Source organism: Crocuta crocuta, unplaced genomic scaffold, assembly GCF_008692635.1.
Source record: "Crocuta crocuta isolate KB4526 unplaced genomic scaffold, BGI_CrCroc_1.0 scaffold24, whole genome shotgun sequence".
In the NCBI taxonomy this organism is placed as follows: Eukaryota; Metazoa; Chordata; class Mammalia; order Carnivora; family Hyaenidae; genus Crocuta; species Crocuta crocuta.
The window spans coordinates 1,986,256-2,010,341 of record NW_027530974.1 but is presented as its reverse complement, the minus strand read 5'-3'; the positions used below and the strand labels follow the sequence as shown (position 1 = coordinate 2,010,341).

At 43.5% G+C, this 24,086-nt stretch overlaps 1 protein-coding gene across 2 annotated transcripts in view; it reads left to right on the top strand.

Moving 5' to 3' along the window:
• TUBB2A (tubulin beta 2A class IIa) overlaps positions 1-24,086 on the top strand; it is a 52,532-nt gene that overhangs the window by 24,559 nt on the left and 3,887 nt on the right. Inside the window, exon 1 of one of the 2 annotated variants that reach the window (XM_077770029.1) lies at positions 23,862-23,997. The exons of the other annotated variant lie outside the window; for it this stretch is intronic. Coding sequence (XP_077626155.1) covers positions 23,941-23,997 — 57 coding nt within the window. The 5' untranslated portion in view covers positions 23,862-23,940. Of the gene's footprint in view, positions 1-23,861; positions 23,998-24,086 lie in introns of those variants that run through there. 2 annotated transcript variants of the gene reach the window in all.

Here is a 24,086-nt window from a genome sequence, read left to right as displayed (position 1 = left end):
CTACAAGGCCATTGCTACCCCCAAGAAACTTATCATTAATTCAATAAGGTCACCTAATATCCAACTGCCCCCTGCAGTGTTCTGGGATCGTGGGTTGGCTCAGCTCATCTTCCTGCCAGCTCTGCTGCTTGGGCACTGAGCCTTGTCCCAAGCCTGTCCCCTGTCTGGCCCAAACTAAAAGTCTGACTTGGGGTAGAGACTGTGTCGGACTGCCCAGAGCCTATACCAGCCACCTCCATCCAGTAGCACAGACTCCTGGATGCTGATGCCTTCACGCCTGTAATTGAGTCCACTGTTCCCCATCCCTGTGGGCTAGCCCTACAGCCAGGCTGATGCCTCTTGACCTTGACCAGTGGCCATGCAGTAGCTGTCCATTGATATTTCAAATGGCGAGTGAAAATGTTAATCATACGTAATAGGACTGGTCATAGACATTTCCAACTTGTTCCTTTTGCACAGTGCCACTAAAACAAAATGACTTTTAGCAGCAACACCTATGACTTAAATTTCATTAATATTTTTGTTAAAAGAGAGCTGCTCATAAAAGCAAGGTGCATTTCAGCTTCTTAGTGAAAGGAATGCTTTGGACCGATGAAGATCAAATTGTTGACGGTGGTGAAGAAGTGAGCCACTTCAACTCTCATTCCTCTTGCTTATTTAATCTCTCAGCCTGTCTGTCTCTTGTAGCAGGGCAGGGAGAAAAAAAACCCTTCAAGTCCCAGTGGCCATCTGCAATGACCGTGACAGGATGGACCACAAAGACTCCATGCCAGGATGAATGGGTCAGGTGACGTGGACATGTGCCAGCCCTGGTTCTTGTCCTGGTCACTTACAGGTCCAGAGAATAGGGAGGACTCTGCAGAGTTCTTTGCCCATGGGGGAGAGATGCTGGCATTTCTCAAGGACACAGGCTTATTTGAATAAGGAATATTCACTACTCTTGCACACTAGGAAGGGAACTTGCTGGAGGGACAAAAAGCCTAAGAGAAAAGGAAAAAGCCTAAGAGTGAATAAAAATAGAAACAGGCTCAGAGCTCTGGCAGGCAAGATTCTCAATGTATCTGGTCCTTCAATGAGTAGAAATATTTCATTGAAATGTAATCCCATAGGCAGGCTTTTGGGCTTTCTGTTTTTGCCACATTAACACCCTGACAAAGGGCTGCAGCATTGTTGATGCAGGAAATGAAGGGAAGAGTAGATGGCTCCCCCACCTCCCTTCCTCCCTTTTCAGGCAGGCAGTCCTGGAGGCTGTGTGGTGGTTACCTAGGCAACTGTGGATGTGAAACTCCAGAAAATGTGCTGTCAGGCGGCAGGAGATGCAACTGCTGAATTTTTTGCTGGCACTGCATGATGCCAGGCCATTTTCTTAACCCTTCTAAACAGTCTCCTCTTGCACTAGGAGGAGATAATCTCTACCTCATGTGTGTGTGCGTGCAAGTGTGTGTGTGTGTGTGTGTGTGTGTGTGTGTGAGTGCCTGAGCTGATTGTAGAATACAGAAGGAGCCCAGCATGGATCTCCCTTCCTTCCCACTTACCTCACAAACATGTTGCACTGAACAGGCACCACTGAATAAACGGGATAGAGATCTGATAGAGAAACTGTTTTGGTAACGAATGAGACAATTCAATTTCTGTAACTGGAATGCTACTTAACTCTTGATGAGAAAATTTGGTACCAGTGTTAGGTGGTAAATCTTTTGTATATTGAAAGATCATTTGAAACACAGATACTTCTAGTTTATCACCTTTGTCAATTTGAAAGTTTGAGAATGTAATGTTTGAGATGCTCTTTGAGCTGGGGCAGCGCATGGTAGGGGTTTGAGGGTTTGAGAAGCCTCCTCATAAACAGCACTCCCCCCCCCCTTTTTTTTTTCTCTGCTTCAATTCAGACCAAATGAGAGACAGGTGGAGCAGTTGGACATAGTATCAGTGGCAAAATGGCAGCATTATTACCAATAAAAACCATAGTACTGGCCGAGCAACAACAATGGGCCTTTTGATGCTACTCCTTGAAATTAGAAAGACTTCACATTCCCACCGGAGGCCAGGCCATGGCGCTTCCCGCCTTAGCACCCTGGCCAGGGCTGGGCCTCCTCGCCTCCTGGTGCAGGCCGTCCGCAGCACCCCCTCCCGGTAGGCAGACCACCATCCAAACAACACAGTGTAATTAGAGGTTGCTGACCACGTGGGCATTAAGGACTTCAAAGGAGTTAAAACTAGAAGATTCGAACTGAATCAAGAAAGCGAATTCCTCCTTCCGGACTCCGAGGCTCCTAGAAGTTGGACCACCAATGGCATCTCTACTGAGCCCTCTCTTCTAGTTGCCTTCAGCTAGAGAGCTGTCCCACCCACACACGTGGTCCCTCACTCAGGGACATGTTGCATGTAAGGGCTGGTCAGTGGGAGGAGGGTAAGAAGGTTTAGCTCCCTTGCCTCAATTTGGGGCATTCCTGAAGAGTCATCTGTGCTCCAAAGCACCTCCTGGGACTGCACAACTCAGCTCCTTATTTCCCCCAATTCTGCTCCTTCCATTCTCCAATATGCTTCTTCGGCAAATCTCTCCAAGTCTGTTTCTCATGGAACCGTTGGGAGACAAGTAATTTTCAAGTAACTGGATCATTCATTCAGATTGTAAGGAGGTGATAGATTCTACCATTGAGAATTATATCTGGAAACTCACATTCTTCTGTCATTTTCTTCATATATTTATACGATCATATTTCTCCCCAGTTTCTTTTTTTTCTTCAGTTGCTTCTTTGTGGAGCTGCTATTCATCTGATGTTGGGCCTCTGGCTAGCTCTCTAATTTTTTCATCAAATTCTCTCCTGTTTTCCATCTACCCACCCTCTTAGATTTGCTTGACTTATGTCTTTCAGTGTCTCAAGTGAGTTTTCAATTATGCTCTTATAATTTCTAATTTCTAAGCATTTTTCTCAATTCTTTAATTTTATTATCTATGTATTCTGTGCTTATTTCATGGATACACTATCATCCCTTCTCTGAGGAGATTCATCAAACTTTTAAAAGAAATTTTCTTTTCCTTTCATAATTGTCTCCATGTTTCTTTCTTTCTTTTTAATCCTTGTTTACTTGCTTGAGCCTCTGTCTTTCATGATAGAAGCTTTTTCCAAGTATCTGGCCATCTTTAGTTGTGTTCTCATTTTTTTAAATTTATTTACTTTTATTTATTTTTTTTGAGAAGAGAGACAGAAAGAGAGCACAAGCAGCGGAGGGGCAAAGAGAGAGAGAATCCCAAGCAGGTTCCTCACTGTCAACGCAGAGTCCAACATGGGGCTTAAGCTCCAGAACCATGAGATCATGACCTGAGCTGAAATCAATTATTGGTTGCTTAACTGACTGAGCCCCTGTGCACTCATTTTTAAGAGATAGACACTAGGAAGCTAATTGGGACCTCTGAGCCCATGAGTAGAGCTTTAAGAGAATAGGATCACTGGGTGAATTATGGGCAATCTATCTTATTGTTTGCTTAGGGAACTGTCAGTGACAGAGGACAAATTGAATGATAACTGAATATTTGCTCTGTGATGGTGAAATTTTGTGTGTTCATTTGGGGCATGAACACTTTATGTTGACACATAGCTGAACTATGGAACCCAGCTGTTCAGTCTAGATGTTGCTGTGAAGGTATCTTGTAGATGTGATTCAGATTTGCAACCAGTTTACTTACCATTTTATTAATAGATTACCCTTTATAAGATGGATGAGCCTCATCCAATGGTTGAAGGCCTTAAGAACAAAAACTGAGGTTTCCCAGAGATGAATACCTTCCAAATTGTCACATAGAAACCCTACCTTAGTTTCCAGCATGTGGGCCATCCCTACAGATTTCAGGTTTTATTGGTTCTGTTTCTAGAGAAACTGACTGATACACTCTCCTTTACAATGTGATTTTGCTACTCCACCAGTCAAGAGGTGGAGTCTGTTTCTCTACCTCTTGAATCTGGGTTTGGCCACATGATTTGCTTTCACCAATGGGACATTAGCAAGTGAGATATGAGGAAGGGTAGGAAAAGCACTTGTGGATTGGGGCTTGCCCTCTCCTGCCACTGGGGACAGTTTGCCACCATATAAACAAGCATGATCAACTTGATGGATAACGAAAGACACATGACTTTTCCAGCTGACATCAATTCAACTGAGAGACATGACAGTGAATCCCTCACTAGCCCAACAAGCCTGCCTACCAACTGACATGTGAGTGAAGCTACCCTAGAACATCATGCCCCAAATGAACCGACCCATAACAAAGCCACTCAGCCAACCCTCAAGCCTATAATTAATGATAAATATTTAATCTTAATCCAAAAAATTGGGGGGTGGATTTTTATGCAGCAAAAGATAGCATATATAAACATTATTATTATGTCATTCTTCTTGAAGTGATCATATAGCCCAGATTATCTCCACCAATACTCTGCTTCTTCTGCTGTCTGCCAACATTCTAATTGCTTAGTAGAAGGCTGGGGTTTTCAGCATTCATAATGCAAATATTCATTTAATCCCCTGAATAAAGTCTGGCCAACTATGAGTTTTAGAGGACATAACGTGTCCACTCAGAAGACTGCCATCACTTCTGACAACAAGTGCAAGTTCAAGGGGCCCCCAGAACCAGTTTTAATAATTTTCCAGAAGGATTCACAGAACTCACTGAAAGCTGTTATGTTCATGGTTATGGTTTATTATGGAGAAAGCAGATTAATCATCCAAGTTGCTTAGGCATCTGCCTTCAGTTCAGGTCATGATCTCACGGTTCATGGTTTTCAGCCCTGCATCAGGCTCTGTGCTGACAGCTCAGAGCCTGGAGCCTCCTTCTGATTCTGCGTCTCCCTCTCTCTCTGCCCCTTCCTCACTCCACTCTGTCTCTCTCTCTCTCTCAAAAATGAATAAACTTTAAAAAAATTTTTTTAATCAGTCAAGAGAGGAGACACTTTGGGAAGAGTCCTAAAGGATCCAAATGTAGAGATTCCAGTCATCCTGTCCCTATGGAGTCAAAGATAATATTAATTCCCAGGATATGTGTATGAAACACACACAACCAAGGAAGTTCGCCTGAGCCTATGGGGTCCAGAATTTTTATTGGGGCTTTTATCTCCTGCCAGCAGAGATACATACTCCTCACACAGCCAACATTTAGTCTCCAGCCCCTCCTCCAAGTTGAGCTGATACCTTTAGTCTCTAGTTCCTGGGAGATATGAGCTAGTACCAATGTCCTTATCATAAAGTACATTGACAGATGGTCTGCTAGCCAAAGCCGTCAAGCAAATAAAGGTACTCCCATTAGACATTCCAAGGCCCTAGAAATCACTTCCCAGGAGCCAAGAGCAAAAGCCAGACCTCTCCTTGGATAAAAATAAGTCTTTGCTATACAAGTCACCCCCAGGCCTTTGGCCAAGACTCTGTTATAGTAAAACAATTACCTTTGCCTGGGCATCTATAGTTAATATAGTATTTACTACACAAAACGATAATAATTCACCCTATAAAGCCATGACATACATATTCATGTTTTTGTACTGGGTTGGTTACTCTTTTCCCTTCCCAATGTGTGTTATTTGGGGTTTTTTTTTTTAATGTTTTATTTATTTCTGAGAGAGAGACAGTGTGGGCAGCGGAGGGTCAGAGAGAGAAGGAGATACATAATCTGAAATAGGCTCCAAGCTTTGAGCTGGATATCAGCACAGAGCCTGACTTGGGGCTCAAACCCATGAACTGCTTGATCATGACCTGAGCCAAAGTCGGACACTTAACCGACTGAGCCACCCAGGTGCCCTTCATTGTGTGCTATTTGTACCTTATTACAATCTTGTACAGAACTGTTTAGTATAAAAATTAGGTGATGATTAGTTAAATCCAGTTCCTCAAGCCAGTCATTTTATTAATCCTGATGAGGCTTTAACTCAACTTCTCAATATATTTGATTATCAATATCAGTATTACCATAAGCCCTGTTTTACTTAAGGTGGTTGAATCTGATCAACAAGGCCAGTGTTACTCCATATCACAGCATGGCAACCTGAAAAATAAGAGTCAAAAGATATGCCACATTATCAGAGCCCCACTGAGTCACTAACAATTAGACCAGTCTATCATCAAATCTTATGGTTTCTCCCTGAGTCATGTCACTCAGTTTGTAGGCTTCCATTTGACTGGGTCAAGGTTTCAAAGGCAAGAGCTGTCCACCAATGTATATGGCTCCACCCTTTCAGGCATCCGGTATAACTGGGCTAAGAGACAATACCATCTCTCCCTCCGAGTCTCTCTCAAGGCACCGATATAGTACTGCATTTCCTTCACTGCATAAACCATTTATTCATTCCTTTTATCCTCACCTATCATTCCGCCTTCTCCACATTTACCATTTTAATTTTACCAAGCATTTCCACCTTTTTTTTGGAAAGGATGTTAGGTTTGGCTACTGTGCTGGTCTAGATTGCCAGCAGCAGTCTAGCAAATACCTCTTCCTCAATCCAGTCTCATTCATATAGGATAGGGTTAGATGTGTACAGAATTGGACTTTCTTGACTGTATAGCTGCATTCACTGCTAACCTCAGTATTGCAAGATAAGGTAAAGGCACCCATCCTCTCCATTAGGCCCTTAGTAATTCTGACATAAGATTTAAAGATATAGTGACAGTTTCTTGCTTAGGGATCATCCCTCCCATTGACACCTGTGGTTGTTGCTCTGATCTTAGGACCACTGTATCAGGTAGGAAAAAAGAAAGTTGAGGTTATATGGGAAGAGTTGTAGAGTAATAGCATTCCCTCCCACCCCATTCCCCACATCCCATAGAGAAATGGAGAAATCTGCCTGATTGGTACACTTCATTGGTCCCCTTCATGTTGAGTGTGAACACATATTCATGAATGCATGTAAGCCAGCCTTTCATGCCTGTTCTAGTTATTGAGCAAACTATCAGGATAAAAGTATGTTCCTTGAGCTGAAGAAATGTGACTTGGTGGCACAACTTGGTACAATATCTTCTAGTTCCATCCTTCCATAGTATTTTGAACATTTACCTCTATCACCAGGTATGCAAAACCCAATCCAGAGCAAGTGTCTATCACTGCAGGAACCTAGTTGTAATCTCTAGGGGCATCAGCCCGATTTGACAGCTATGTGCATGGCCTTCCCCCTGGAGACTGCCCTAGAGCCATCTGCAGCCTCTGTCTTTCTTGGAGACAGACTGTACAGTTGGTATTTTGTGCCTCATAGGGTGCAGAAAGAATATGTCTAAATTTAGCCCACCTCTGCATTGTGATAGGACAATCCAGGAGGCCACCTCAAATGAATGCACAAGGATTTCCACTTGCCAATGCCAGCCACTTCTGATACCAGGAGGAGGTTCTTCTCATGGGCATTGCCATGTTCTACTTTAATGTACCTCTTGGGGTGCCTGGGTGGCTTAATCAGTTAAGTGTCTGATTCATGATCTCAACACAGGTCTTGATCTCAGGGTCATGAGTTGAAGCCCCACATTGGCCTCCACACTAGGCATGAGGTCTACTTAAAATAATAATAATAATAATAATAATAATAAACCTCTCAAATTCCCATAGTGATTCTCATATGGAGCTGTGGCCCATATGGATATCTCTTTATTTTTTTTTTTAAATGTTTTATTTATTTCTAGGAGAGAGAGAGAGACAGCGTGAGCAGGAGAAGGTCAGAGAGAGAGGGAGTCAGAGACTGAAACAGGCTCCAGGCTCTGAGCTGGGAGCCAGCACAGAGCCCAACGTGGGGCTCGAACCCACGAACCGCGAGATCATGACCCAAGCGAAAGTCGGACGCTTAACCGACTAAGCCACCCAGGCGCCCCTGGATATTTCTTTAATAGGCGAGCTTCCCATTCTCTCTGTGCCTGACCCCACAGCCCGACCATTGGCCACCACCACGAGTCAGTAAAAACTCAAACAAAGAGGCAAATAGCAGACATTCCAGCCCACTGAGCTGCATTGTTTTTATTTTCTTCAATAAGAGTGGCTTGGAAATGTTCACTTTGGATTGCTATCCATAAACCAACGGCTTTTTGTTGGTCAATAGAGAGTTGTTTATATGGTAACACTCAAATGGCCATAGGGTCTAGCAGCACCTCAGGTGGTTCCAAAGTCAGTCCTAGAGGAAAAAGAGCACCTGCTTATGAGTCCTTCCCTTATATTCCCTTAGCACCATTTCGTGTATAAATGATTTCTTTTTTATTATGGAACTCTTCTGAGCACTCCCCTCCCCATCATAATATCCTTAATACGTTATCCAAGACATTATAGTTATTTCAAGGTTATTCTATGTCATTTAGTCATAGGAACAATTTCAACTCATGTCAAATAGCAAGCTAGTAATTGTCTTTCAAATGGGAATGTTCTAGATTTTTCAAATGGAAATCCCAGTGGTCACTGCAGGGTGGGACTTGCAGGCTTTTGCCATTAGCCCCAGTCTGTACCCCACACAGGGTTATTGTACACATAATTTGTCTGTACGATCATCCCAGTCAAATTAACAATCTGTGTGGACTCGGGCAATGTCATTGACTCCCATTTAGCTGTCGTATTAATAATGGCTGAAGGGAGGCTGTACATGACTTCTGTATTATGATACTTGGTAGGGGAAGCATGACTTATCTAGACACAATATTCATCCCCTTAATGTATTCAAGGAATAGAGACACAACAATTTTACATAGTCTGTTCAAACATTTCATCCCACCTTTCACCTGAATCCCACTATTTCATTCTCCTTTCCACCCAATCTAACTGTAGCCACAGTCAGGACTTCATTATCAAGCTTTGGCATCATGTGCACAGGAGTCCCATGTCAAGGAGTACCAGAAACATCATTCTTAGACTCCGTGGCCATTTCACCCACTCACGTGCACACGCCCTTGGGTCCCTAGCTGAGGACAGGGCCCTTTTGTCAATCATTAACTTGATTAGGTTGATTAGGTCCCAGGAAATTCCAGGGAGCCTTTCCCATTTTCATCTTTGCCACCCAACTTTTGAAATTCTTTCAAACTAAGGTTAATAAAGCAGATTTGTGGAAGGCCCTTCAACGTGTGGGGTCAGCAGAGGCTTTCATCAGTCTATCCAATTTCTGAGAGTGCTGCACTAAGACCTTTATTTTGTCCCATCCCTGTCTGCTTTGTTTATCCAGTAACTGTTTAAAGATTTCTATCCTCCTGGGATGGGTCTCTTGAATCTCCCTTTCATCTTTTCCCCCATTATCTTGCAAATATTAGCTATCTGTGGCTTCAGTTTAACTATTTCCTTTGGTGATATCCATGAAATAACTCAGAACAGCCTGATTTCAAAGTTTGGCTCAGCCTCAAGATCCATCCCAACACTCTACCTTTCATTTTGGTTATTACAGATAACAAGAACCAAGGGAGTGACATTTGCTTGTTTCTTGTTACTTGTACTTCCTTATGAATCCAGTGTGACAACTCCTCCAGGAGCTGGAGCCTTATCTCTAAATTCTTTTGGTAAATTTTACCTCCAGTAACTAATTGTGGCACAGCTCCAGTTCTCTATCCTAGGTGACCCCATGGCCGCGCAGGAATCAAAGGCTCACCACCCCCCACTCATTCATCCTTCTCTTCTTGAACCATGTTCAAGACCCTGACTCAGGGTCAGGTTAGTGAATCCCACTTCTGACACAAACAGAGAAGCATTTGGGCCAACTGTCAAGTCAGAGGGAACGGTCTCCAAAAACATGTTTCCTTCTGACACAAGATCAACAGTCTCCAAGATTACCCTAAGGTTTGATTATTCACTAGGGGGACTCACAGAACTTACTGAAAGCTGTTATACTCACAGTTAGAGATTTGTTTTTACAGGGAAAGTCTGTAAAAGATACAAATTAAAATTAAGCAAGGGAAGAACACAAAGTGAAGAGTTCAGAGGAGAACTATGCACAGAGTTTCTGTTGTCCTTCCATGAAATGAGGACATGTCACTTTCACTGCATTGATGTGTGACAATATGCAAGGGGTATCACCCACTAGGGAAGCTCACCTGAGCCTCAGTGCTCAGCGTTTTTATGTGCCTCATGTGCATATGGATGTCCCAGCCTACACATCCAAACCCCATCACCCCCTTTTTACATGCAATATTTCCTTGGTCCTAGGAGTGCCCACTGAAGGCACAACCTGCCCTCAGGGAGACAAAGGGAGAGAGACTATACATGCACTAGAAGTGGCCTTAAAACAATTTGGGCAGGAATTTCAGACATTCTGGGATTTGGGTCATGATCTAAAAAAGAGGTTCAAGCTTTGTGTGGATATGACCTCTTGGATCTACAAGTGTCTCCCAAGGAGAGGGGCGTGGCAGGAAGGAAGGAAGGAAGGAAGGAAGGAAGGAAGGAAGAAAGAAAGAAAGAAAGAAAGAAAGAAAGAAAGAAAGAAAGAAAGAAAGAAAGAAAGATGGAAGGATGGAAGGAAAGAAGGGAGAAAAGAAAGAGAGAGAGAGGAAGGAAGGAAGGAAGGAAGGAAGGAAGGAAGGAAGGAAGGAAGGAAGGAAGGAAGAAAGAAAGAAAGAAAGGAGGGAAGGAAGGAAAGGAAGGAAAGAAGGAAAGAATGCCCATAGCTGGAATAGATCTTGTTATTGAGATAATCTTATTAACCCATATCAAATATTTCACCAGACTTTTATCACCATAAAATTTTGATTTCAATTTTTGAGGCACTAGCTGATCCAAAAGGTTTACAAAAGCATGTTATATCTATAAGCCTAGATGTGGAATCCAGCCCCAGACAAAGAGGCTTTACCTTCCTTCCTCACCAGGTTATGAAGAAGCCTTAGAACAAGAGGCTAGGGGATTGAAGGACTCTGAAAAGGCTTGATTGTCACAGCAGATCACATAGGGACAATTTTTGCACCTGGAGCTGTGTGGGCCAATGACAAGTATGCCAGAGCTCCTACTTGTTCCATGTTCTGCTTCAGGAAATGACCAGAACTATGGACAATCTTACCAAAGACACCAACATCATCACGAGAGAACCATGGGACACTTCAGTGCATGGTCCTTAACAACTGTCTGGCATTGGACAGGATTCTGGCTTTCCAAAGGGGTGCCTGGGCAGTGGTAGAGTTACCACTAATCACGTGTTCTCATAATGTCTCTGTCACCACCAGAATTATTCACTGAACAAGAAATCCATCAAATTGCCACTGTCATCTTCCTTCTGCCATTAAGTATACTTCAAGCCAACATCTCACAGCCTTCTCAGCTAACTCCCTTCAAACCTAAAATTGTGGTTTTACTCTATAACTTAACCCTTAATAATTATTCTTTTAGTCTATTCTGACATATACCTCTGGTGACGTATCTGATCTCAAAGACCCTCTGACACCTGTCAGTTTAGAGACATGCCCAGCAGATGATAACAGCTAGTCTTTCTGAGCCAGCAAGAACATGGAAGTCAGCCCACCTTTGACAACTAACTGAACCAACACCAACCACACAATGACTGTTATTCCATCCCCCACAGCAGATTGTATCTATGAAACAAAGGAGGCAATGACCAAGTATCCACAATTTCCCACTTCTTACCCTCTACTTTGCTTCACCCAACTTTGTGCAGGCTTTCCGCCACCTACAACCCATAAATTTTGGCTTGCCCCAAGTTTAAAAAAGCACACAGGTAAACACTGTCCTCCTTAACAGTTCAGTCAGAGAATCTGCTGACTTTGGAGAAGAATATTCCCAGCTGCACAACCTGATTTTACATCTGCAGCCACACCATCTTTCCCTCCTCACCTACACAGTCCCTGCTAGTCTTGCCGGCCTCCCCCCTATAACAGAAAAGTCTGTTCTGATGGACGCTGGATGCTTGTAGACTTATGAGATCAGAATGTTAGATAATTTCCCTAATAGGAGCANCTGGCACCATGGACTCGGTCAGGTCTGGACCATTTGGCCAGATCTTCAGGCCAGACAACTTTGTGTTCGGTATGTAGTCATGATCGATGGCAAATGGTTCAGTGAGTTTCCTTTCTCAACAGTGTGGAAATCACAGTTTGTTTGTTTTTGTCTTATTTATTTATTTATTTCTGAGAGAGAGAGAGAGGAGAGAGAGAGAGAGCATGAACAGGGCAGGGTCAGAGAGAGAGGAAGACACAGAATCTGAAACAGGCCCCAGGCTCTGAGCTGGCTGTCAGCACAGAGCCCAATGCGGGGCTCGAACCCATGAACTGTGATATCATGACCTGAGCTGAAATTGGATGCTTAACTGACTGAGCTACCCAGGCATCCCAGAAATCACAATTCTTAGTGCTGTTAAGGTGGAGATTGTGTTTCCACAGAAAGCCCTGAGTCCTCCTAATTCTACTTAATCTTGGAACGGCCACTTCTCTGGCCCCTCTCTGGGTGGTTCAAAGAGCTGTCAGCCTGCAAAGGGCTTCTATGGTTCTCCCACCACAGAGCAGCCCATGACAGCAAAGAATACTGAGCAGTGATAAACCTTCCAAAAGGAGTTAACAGGCTGCCGATAATGTCAGAGGACCAGAGACAGCAGGTAATGACTTCAGGAAGCCAAAGGCCAAAGGCACAGGTTATGACCAGAAGCGGAGGCAGCGGCTTGGAGCCCATCTTCTCCTCAGATCACACTGTGCCCATGCCCTTGCCTGTTTATTGATTGTACCAACATTAATTATGTGAAATACTGAATGCAGACCTGTACCAACTGGTCATGAACATGGTGCCTTTACCAGCCCCTAATGGTGCCCAAGCTCACCCACAAATGAAATGTCCTTCCCTATAATCTAAATACTAACAGCAGAGGAACAGGAAGAGTGAGATCTTGGCAGCTGCACAAAGAACCAGGACAGCTTCATATGAGTCATCAGTATGAAGAGGCTGCCCAGAAGCTGACGTGGTCAGAGCTGCATTCATAGCTCAGAGTCAAGAACAATCGAACTAGTTCTGAACTCAAAATCCTGTTTCATGGAGCTGCGGGGAGGGAGTCTAGGAAGGGACTGGAAATGTTCAGCCAGTGAGACAATACCTCGGGAGTATGAAAATTGCGGGTATCTGAAAAGTATGGAGAAGGTAGACATCATTAGCTAAGGAACCAAACCTGAACCAATGGCTAAATGGGAGGTATCAATAGAGAGGAAGGAACTTTCTAGAGAATGTCTTTGTAGCAGGCACTGTTGGTACCAGCCCATGTTCCGGAGACCTTCGTTCTTCCCAGATCCCCTACTGCGTGTCCTGCCCACAATGCCCCTTTAGTGGAGGACTGTTGAAGGACAGACCAGAGGCTAAATAGCCCCGCTTCCCTGGCTCTTGGTGTGACAACTGTGGTCCCTTACAGATCCCCCAGCATGGAGCCTTGTGCCCACCCCAGTAGCCTGCTTGCAAATGCAGCGTGGGGACTTCCCTTTCCTGGTTCAGTTCCCCACTACCTTCTTGCTGCTTCCTGGGACCACCTCCCCAGTAAACCTCACTCAATCCTTTGTCTCAGGTTGTCTTCTCAGGGACAGACCTACAATAGTCACCAAAGAGGAGATGTTGTTGTTTTTTATTGCTGTGGGATAGGTTACCACAAACTCAGTGGCTTGAAGCATCACAATCATCTTACAGTTTCTGGGGTTGTGAGTCGTGGGTCTCTGCTCATGTCCTCATTTGGCCATCCTGGACAGCTCCTTCTGGGGCCCAAGGCCCTCTTCCATGGCCTTGAGTGATTGGCCAAATCCAGTTCCTCACGCTCATAGGTCTGAGGTTCCTGTTTGCTTGCTGGCTGTTGGTCAGAGCCCATTCTCTGGTCCGAGAGGCTGCCTGCTGTGGCCTGCCACCTGGCTGTCTCCACAACATGGTAGCAGCTCCTTCAAGGCCAGCAGAAGAGTGTCTCTATTGCTTCAAAATTCTGATGTCTTCTTCTGCTACCAGCTGGAAAAAATTCTTTGCTCTAAAGGAGTTCATGTGATTAGAGGAGGCCCACCCACATAATCTCCCTATTTTTTAAAATATTTTATTTATTTTTGTGTGTGAAGAGAGAAAGGGAGAGAGAGGGGGAGCCACAGAATCTGAGGCAGGCTCCAGGCTTTGAGCTGTCAGCACAGAGCTCAACATGGGGCTCGAACTCATGAACTACGAGATGAATGTTTGAGTAACTGGGAAAAGGTTGTGTACACCCCACGGCCAGTGGCTCTTGGGGCTCTGATAGAATTCTACCTTCCTCAAATGGAAAGTTGGGAAATCGGAAGTTGGGAAATGGGAAACAGGAAGCACGTGGTCTTTGAAACATCTGGTTCCAACATCTGAATCTATGTTCACAAAGTAAGTGATGTTTCCACTTACTAGTTGTATGGTGTTGGGCAAGTATTCAGTCTCTCTGAGCCTTAGCTTCTTTTTCCAGAAAATGGTCATAACAGTATGTACTTCAGAGGTTATTGCAAGGATTAAATGAGATGATGTATGTATAGTACTTGTCACACAACAGTGCAACAGTTGGTGCTGCAGTGAGTATCCTACTAAGGCAGGTGTTCAAGGGACAAGCTATATGACTTCTTGTTAGGAATACTGCAAGGGGGGTGGGGACCAAGATAGATTTATTTTGGAATTTCTTTTAATTTTAGAAAATATGATTTTCAGGTCCCCTTTGGCCATAGACGTCTATGGATCAATGTGAATGTTCTTGGAACATTCATCATCATCAAAATAAGACCTTAGCCGATTGGTATTAAATGGTTTCCTTGGTAAAGATTTTCATAAGGGTATAGAGCTTGTGTGCTCACATTTGGAGAAGAGTAGCAAGAGGTGGGAAAAAGAATCAAAAGGGAAACTTAGCACCCTTACAATTTTACTTAGGACTGGTCCCAATTCAGTAAGTTAAATTTGCAACTGCAGGTGGCTATAGTGGAAATTGGTACCTTAGGCTGGGCTCACAGTAGCAAAATAAGATTTTTTGAGGGAGATTTGCAGGGTGGAGGGCCCATTCTAATGTTTCTTCTACATGTACTCCCTGTTTTCCTGGTCTTGCTTTTCTATGACTTCCTTTCAGCTCCAAATTAAGATTGGACAGCAGGTTCTGGTCCCTGCATTAATATCTCATCAGACTTGACAGTTCATTTGTTGACTCAGCTCCTGATCTTGCTGTGCCTTTTCCCTCTCTTACTGTTCCTGTCCTCAGCCTATAGTGTGCTGCCCCCACTATGGAAAGCTTCAGCCTGTGCCCTATGTTCAGCTTCATTTCTCCAATATCAGTATTGGCATCTCAACAGGATCCAAATGCCTCATTCATTGCAAAACTATCCAACCTTAAATGTCATCTGTGAATCAGCACAGTATTCCCTGAGTTAATAGAAATTTGACTCTGAAGCACCCAGTACACAGGAATTTCTGGTTGCACATTGCTTCTCTATCCTAAAACTCACCCAAGCTGTTCTCATCCCGTGCACTCCCTGCTGGCCAGTGAGGGGAAATGACTGGTCCAAGACCTCTCCTCCTCTTTCATTTTCACCAAGGCAGTTGTGCACACAATGTGCCCCTCCCATTCCTCTTTCAACATTCTCAACTCTGTTAAATCTCTCTCAGAGGACAGAGTATGCCTTTCCCAATATATTTGTCTCCACCTTCTTTAATCTCCTTTCTTCTGATTATCAAAAAATCTATTTCATGTTTACACTAATTGTAGTATTTTTATGTTATGATATAAAAGCTAAGTTGCATTTGACTAATTGACTGCTATGTTTGGTAGGCATGTAATTAAACATTTATGAATTTTACTACTGTAGTATTCTTTTCATATTTTGGAGTTTTCCTCCCTGCACCCTCTCAAACTTTTTCTTAGGTCTTGAAAACTAGTAAGTGCTATGCTTATCGTGGTAAACTTGTAAAACATGTAAACTTGGTAAACTTGTAAAATGGGTAAAATTTGCCTTAATATTAAAAGAGTGGAAATAACAAATATTCCTTGTAATTAAGAAAAACAAAATATTGGTAGCATGTTACACAAGCATTAGACTGTGAGTGTTCAGCAAAATTTGGTATAGTCAAATAATAAATTTAACAAACTTAACCTAGCACATATTTGAAATGTTGCTATTACCATTTTTGTGGTACATGGCAATTAGGCATAAAGAATAAGTGATTACAAGAATATACAGTGGGGAAGACAGTCTCTTCAATAGATGGTGGTGGGAAAACTGAACAGTTACATGCAAAAGAATGTAACTGGACCACTTTCTTTCAAACAAAAAGTAAATTCAAAATGGATTAAAGACCTAAATGTGAGAGCTGAAACCATGAAATTCCTAGAAGAGAGAACAGGCAGCAATTTCTCTGACATCAGCTGTAGCAACGTTTCTAGAACTGTCTCCTAAGGCAAGGGAAACAAAAGCAGAAATAAACTATTGGGACTTCATCAAAATGGAAAGCTTCTACACAATGAAGGAAATCATCAACAAAACTAAAAGACAACCTACTCAATGGTGGAAGATATTTGCAAGTGATATATCTGATAAGGGGTTAATATAAAAAACTTACACAACTCAACACCAAAAAAACCCCAAACAGTACAATTAAGATATGGACAGAGGACTTGAATAGACATTTTCCTAAAGAAGACATACAAATGGACAACAGGTATGTGAAAAGATGAACATCACTCATCATCAGGGAAATGCAAATCAAAACCACAATGAGATATCACCGTATATCTGTCAGAACGGCTAAAATCAACAAGATAAGAAATAATAAATGTTGGCAAAGATGTGGAGAAAAAGGAACCCTTGTGCACTGTTGGTGTGAATGTAAATTGGTACAGCCACTGTGGAAAATAGTATGAAGAATACTCAAAAAATTAAAAATAGAAATACTGTATAATTCAATAATTCCACTACCAGGTGTTTACCCAGAAGAAATGAAAATACTGATTCTAAAAGATATATGCACTCATATGTTTATTGCAATATTCTTTATAGTAGCCAAGATATGGAAGCAACCTAAGTGCCCATCTATAGATGAATGGATAAGGAAGGTGTGGTACACACACACACACACACACACACACACACACAGGACTATTATGCAGCCATAAAAAGGGTGAGTTCATGTCATTTTTGACCACATGGTTGGACCTAGAGGGTATTGTGCTAAGTGAAACAAGTCAGACTGAAAAAGACAAATATCACATGATTTCACTTATATGACGAATCTAAAAAATAAAAATAAACAAACAAAAAGCAGAATCAGACCTATAAATACAGAGCACAGTTTGATGGTTGCCAGAGAGTAGATGGGGAGTGGGATATACAGGTTTCCAGTAAAAATAAAACAAAACAAAACTGATTACAAAAAAAAGTAGCAGTATTTCTACACAGTCATAGTAAGTATTCCTGGGAATTAGTTGGGAAATAGAGGAATCATGATGNACACACACACACACACACACACACACACACACAGGACTATTATGCAGCCATAAAAAGGGTGAGTTCATGTCATTTTTGACCACATGGTTGGACCTAGAGGGTATTGTGCTAAGTGAAACAAGTCAGACTGAAAAAGACAAATATCACATGATTTCACTTATATGACGAATCTAAAAAATAAAAATAAACAAACAAAAAGCAGAATCAGACCTATAAATACAGAGCACAATTTGATGGTTGCCAGAGAGTAGATGGGGGGTGGGATATACAAGTTTCCAGTAAAAATAAAACAAAACAAAACTGATTACAAAAAAAAGTAGCAGTATTTCTACACAGTCATAGTAAGTATTCCTGGGAATTAGTTGGGAAATAGAGGGAATCATGACGAGAAAGTTTAGTGTTTTCTCTGAAGACTCCTGGCTGCACAAAGGAGGAGGCCCCAGGTGATGATATTATTCATAACTTCAATGCGCTAGGTCCAATAAAGCTTTTTAAAAATGTACCTCAATATTATTTTACAGTTAAAAACAAAAGGCACTTCATATTTCAGGTGCATTTTTCCCCCAGGTATAATATGAGTGGTGGTGGTTGCTTGCAAGGACCATTCTTTATAAGTGTTATATATATATATATATGTGTATGTATACATATGTATATAGATACATATGTATAAATATATATGTTTTACCTATTTATTTATTTTTGAAAAAGAGAGAGAGAGAGATGGAGGGGGGAAGGCAGAGAGAGGGAGAGAGAGAATCCCATGGAGGCTCTACACCCAACACAAAGCCTTGTGTGTGGTTCTATCTCATGACCCTGGGATCATACCTTGAGTCGAAATCAAGAGTCAGATGCTCAGCCAACTGAGCCACCCAAGCACCCCCAAAGACCCCCAAAGACCACTCTTGAGACAGCTGTACAGCCCATGTTGATGGTGGGCAGAGAGGGGGTGATTCCTACACTATGGGCTAAAACACTGGCAGTTTGGGTTAAGGCACTGAGAAGTCCTGGAACACCTTCCGGGACAGCAACGCCCAGCCAGGGCTGCAGCCGCTGGGCCAAGGACGCCAAGGCAGCAGCTCCTGGCACTCCCCACCTATGACTGCTGGAAGTCTCTTCCTAGCACACTTTCAGCAGAAGGTAGAATTATTAGGCTCTGCACAACTTAATGGCTTTCTCACCACAGGGAGGAAAATGGTGATGTCAACCTTTCCGTAATCACCATTTGCCTTGACGGTGAAACAGAGCATAACTTGAGCCCTGGAGCTTCCAAGAAAATGACCAGCACCTTTTGTGCATCCGGGTTGGCCCCATGGGAGTCAACATGGTTGGCCTCACCCAGATTCTTTGCAACTCAGATTTTGGTGTGAAAAAAAAACCCCTGTATTCAGAAAACAGGTGGCGAGGGAACCAGAAAGTTGGGAATGATGAGGATAGGCTCTCTTGTGTTCCATGCCTCCTCCAGGGGCTAGTCATGTCCTGTGGGGGTGCTCAGGCTCAGAACTTCCTGCATGGTGTAGCAACACCCACTGACCTACAGACCCTTGGAGTTTTCGAGGGGAAACAGCATTGAAATGGTGCCTTAGCTCATTGCCTGCCCAGTTCTTCTGTGTGTTTATTTCTACAATAGTACCTTTCCTGGCTGTAATTAATCTCAGGGACTAAAGGTCAAAATTATAATATGAAGATGTATACACAATACTATGAGGTACAAAAGACAGAGCATCACAGAAAAAGTGACGCTGGAGTTGAGGCCTGATTTATGGAGAGGAGCTCCCTGGAATGAAGGAAAGAGGGAAGGAAGTAATACCAATTATAATAGCTAATATTTATCTAACACTTGCTATGGGGCAGGTGGTATTCTAAATGCTTTCACATATTAATTCACTTGGTCCTTGTAGCAACTCCAGGATGTAGGTGCTTTTATGGTTACTACTTTACTGATGAAGCAATTGAGGCACATAGAGGTTAAGTAACTTTCTCTCAGTCACACAGCTAATGAGTGTTGAGTCAGGATTTGCACCCACTCCATCCAGGGCCTGAGCTCTTAACTCCATCCAGGGGATGTGGGAGTGGGCTGAATGGGGAGAAATTCACTCCAGTCACGTGAACAGCCCTGGGTGTGTGAAGCAGAGTTTGCTCAGAGAATTTGGTATGTCCAGATGCTCTACTTTATGGGGAAAATGGTAGCAGTTGGGAGAAAGTAATGCATGTTTAAGAATTTGTGAGACTGTGATTTAAGTCACAGTATAAGAAAATACAGTATTTCTTCATTTCTAATGTCCAAGGCGAAAGTAATTGAAATGATGTTAAAAAAGAACAAACAGAAATACCCTAACGACCAGGAAAAGGAAGAAGAAAATAAGGTAATAAGTACATCAAACTATGAATGGGGAAGAAAAGTACATACAGAGAAGAGCAGAAAGACACTTATATTCTTTGGTATTCTCTAANAGTTAATTAAATTACTAATTAATTAACAAGTTTATTTATGATAATATATTAATAAATTTCTATTCATATTTAAATTTATATTATATTATAAATTTATATTTATTAATATATTATGTAAAAATCTCCTAAATGTCATATTAAAATATATATGTGTATATAATGTATGTGCATATTATATACACACACACACAAACACATTTGTTGTTTTCAATTTTGAAAGGCCCAATTGACAATTCTAGTAAAAGTAACACATACTGGGAATGAAATATTCTAGAAGGGAGCTAAAAAACATTGCCATATATTTACTCCAAATTATTATTGCCTGGTGCANGTGGTGGAATTGACATTTTCATTTGGGGTTCAGACTATTTATGCTTTAGGCACTATTTTAATTTTTTTATTTTTATGTATCTATTTTATTTATTTTTATTTTACTAATTTAAAATTTTTTATTTATTTTGAGAGAGAAAGTGATCAGAGGAGGGACAGGGAGAGAGAGAATCCCAAGCAGACTCCATGCTATCAGAGCAGAGCCTGACACAGGAGGGCTCGAACTCACAAACCGTGAGATCATAACCTGAGCTGAAACCAAGAGTCAGACGCTTACCTGACTGAGACACCCAGGCACTCCTATTTAATTTAATTTTAGAGAGAGAGAACATGAGCAGGAGGAAGGGGCAGAGGGAGAGAGAGAATCTTAAGTGGGCTCCATCCTCAGCTCAGAGCCCTGTGTAGGGCTGGATCCCACAACCCTGGGATTGTGCCCTGAGCTAAAATCAAGAGTAGGACCATCAACCAACAGAGCAACCCAGGTGCACCTAGGTGGTCATTTTAAAGAGGAAGCACTTTAAATGCTTTAAATAAAATTCCTCCATCTTCATCAAGAGATGTTTTTATTCAAAAGCTTGAAAATGTGTGCTCACAGCCAAAGGAGCAGGCAAGGCTATTTTAGACGAGTTTCACAGGGAAGAGAAGTTGAGATGCCTCGTCCCCTAGACCTCCTCTGAGGGCACAAACAAATACACTGTGAGACTATTCCAGAATAATTCATACAACTTTATTGCTGGAATGGCCCTTGGATTTTCATTATTCTACTGATGCTCCAAATTGCAGAATCCCAACTAAATCTCTTTCAACCAGATCACATGTGTTGCATTAGAGATGGTATCCGCTGAGAAAAATTCTCATCACCATCCCACATCTCAAGGGCGCTTTCACGAGGCTCCTCTACTGGAAGGCAGGAAATGAGGACAGCCTGGAAGAGCGAAACGTGAGATCCTGAGCCCACTTTGTAAAGTGCAGGCCCGGCCCAGCCTTCTACTGGGAATTCACTCCTTTCCTTTCCAGTCTGAATTTTGAAATCATCACCCCAAAGTGCCTTCAGGGCAGGGATGGCTCAGACACTTGACAGTGACATCAAGTCCAAAGCAGGAAATGACAGGTGGCAGGAGGAGGTTGGCTCTCCTCCCCCCTCCCCTGCCCAACAGCCAGAAGATCTGCTCCTTTTCAGACAGGAGGGTAGGGGAGAAAACCATCTTTCCCCAAAGCTTGCTAAAAGCCTATTCCAGGGACGGGGAGGATCAGTGGGCCTTGTTCTTCTCTGTTATCATCTGCACGGGTGCTGTGCAGCATAGCATTGCTGTGTGACAGCGTGGTGGTGCTGGCGACGCCCACATGGAGGAGAGTTGGAGCTTACAGCCGTCGGATGAGTCACCTGAGGCTGGGCAGGCATTATTTAAAAATCTGCCTGTGTGCTTCTTTGATTATATTCCAACAGACAACAGGGGCGGGTACTGGGGGAGGCGTGAGCAGACGAGAAAGCAGGCTGGATGCAGACTGGGTGGCGGGAGGAGGCAGCTTCAGCAAGGACATTTGTTGCCAGTAATCCATGGGCCGTCCTCATGTGCCTGGGCCTGCTGTAATCAATGCTGTCATTTATTTATTGACTGTGCGTTCACTAACTGTCCCGTTCACATTGTCTCTCATAGACGTAACAAAAACAGATTTCCATGTTTCGCATATGGTAACAGAGGCTTAGAGCGGGTAGGTGATGTGCTTAAGGACCCAATCAGAACAAAGCAGAGTGGGCACCATCGTGAGGGTGATGTAGCCCTCCACAGGTAGCGAAAAGCCCCCGTCAGGGTCCCATGTCCACAGTATCATCCCTTCCAGTTCACATCTTCTGCTATTTGGCTCCAAGTCCCCATCTTGAAGGCAACAACAAAGGCTAAGAGGCAATTATCTCCAGAAAATCTTTGTGGCACAGTGTTTTGGTGAAGTTTCCTGGGGCAGGGCCATTTTCTGGAGAGGACAAAGCTTGGCTGGTCATGAAGAGCCCAAGATGTCCCAGTTGGAGGCAGACATGGGGAGAAGGTAGAGGCCAACCCCTAGGAACCTGGGAACAGTATCAGTGGGATGGACTGTGTACTGGGGGCCCGTCTGCATGTGGAGGGAAGGGAGGAGAGAGCCTAGGAAACCCATCCCCCATTGAGACAGGGCATCAGGCACTTGACTGGTTCTGAGAGGACCCCAAAGGACTTGCTTCTTAAAGCAGGCGTTATGAAGCCATGACACTGCCCATCACTGATATATACCCACTATTAACATGGCAAGCACGCTTCATACTTATAATAACAGCATCATCTTGCATTTTATGGGGGGTAGTTTTGCTCCATAAACTTGACCTCCTTTTATACAGAGCTTCTCATTTCCGACTCACAAAGCTGGCTGCAGGGCACCTATAATTATCATCATTTTATAGTTGTAGAAACTGGCCCCAGAGAGGAAAAGGAGTATGTGCAGGGGAAACAAAAACAGGGTTTTTTTTGTTTTTTGTTTCTTGTTTTGTGAGGTCCCTGCTCACCTAGCCCAGTGTTCAGGATCATCTTTGAGAATAATTAAGATTGGGTGTTACCTCACCCTGACCAAGCCTTTAAAACTCACCTGGGCTTTGTCTTTGTAGAAGGAATCTAGATGCCCTCACTTACTAGCTTTGTAGCTAGTCAGCTCTTTGAGCCTCCTTTTCCCAGCTGTGAAATTGGGAGAGTCATTACATTTACTCTAGAACAGGGCTGTTCAATAGAAATACCACATGAGTCACCTAGGTAACAAATTTTTCCAGTAGTCACTACCGGTTGGGCAGTAGTCATTTAAAAAGGTAAAGAAAAATAAGTGAAATTAATTTTTTAAATATATCCAAAATACTATTTTGATATGTAATTAATATACAAAAGTAGTAATGGCATATTTTACAGCCTTTTAACGTACTCAGACCACAAAATCCAGTGAAGAGTTACACTTCAAGTACATCTCAGTTCAGACTACCTACATTTCAAGTGTTCAGTAGTCACACGTGGCTGGTGGCCTTTGAACTGGACTGGGCAGCTCTATAAGGCTGAGGTTGGCTTTAGGTGACATACTGAATGTGAGGCACACATACCTGGGCTGATGTGTGGCTAGAATATCCTCTCTGACACACACTCTCGCATGCAGAATTTTCCACATTTAAGTGATCTTTAGGAGGACCCAAAGCAGACAAATACAGCACTCTCCCAAACCAACCACCTTCCTCACAAGTAGAAGGAAAATGCCACCCACCCCACCGTCCTTGGTTTCCTTGAACACAGTTCCCATCTGCTCTCACCTGGGAACCCCTCACTCTTCCCCATCCTGTACCCTCTCCCCGCGTTTAGAATAGCTGCGAATTTCCACCCGGAATAGAAAGGGAACGCGGCCCGGACTAAGGTACCTTGCTCAGGGAGGCAGGCAGGAAAGCTTAGCGAACAGTTGGAGAGCCCACTGACAGTTCTAATCTCCCTACTTCAAGGGGGTCCTCGCTGCCTCTTGCCCTCCCCCGGGAGGCAAGGACTCTGTTCCGAGGCAGCCCCTCCCCCTGGTTCCGGGACCCAGGTTTCCAACCCCTCTCCGGCATCCAGAATGGAAAGGTGGGTGTGGATGCAGTTTACTGAAGGACCCAGTTCAAGGGCAGGGCAGCGTCCGTGGATCGAGCCGACNCCACTGGTCTCTGCTGCGGAGTCCGCCGGTCGCGCCGCGCGCACAGCTCCGAGGGCCAGCGCCTCCACCCGCTCCGCAGCCGGCACCATGCGCGAGATCGTGCACATCCAGGCGGGCCAGTGCGGCAACCAGATCGGCGCCAAGGTGGGCGCGCCACCCGGCAGGGGCTGGGCAGGGGAAGGCAGGCCCCGAGGGTGCGGACCCGGGTTGGGGGTGGCGGGGCCCGAGGGTGC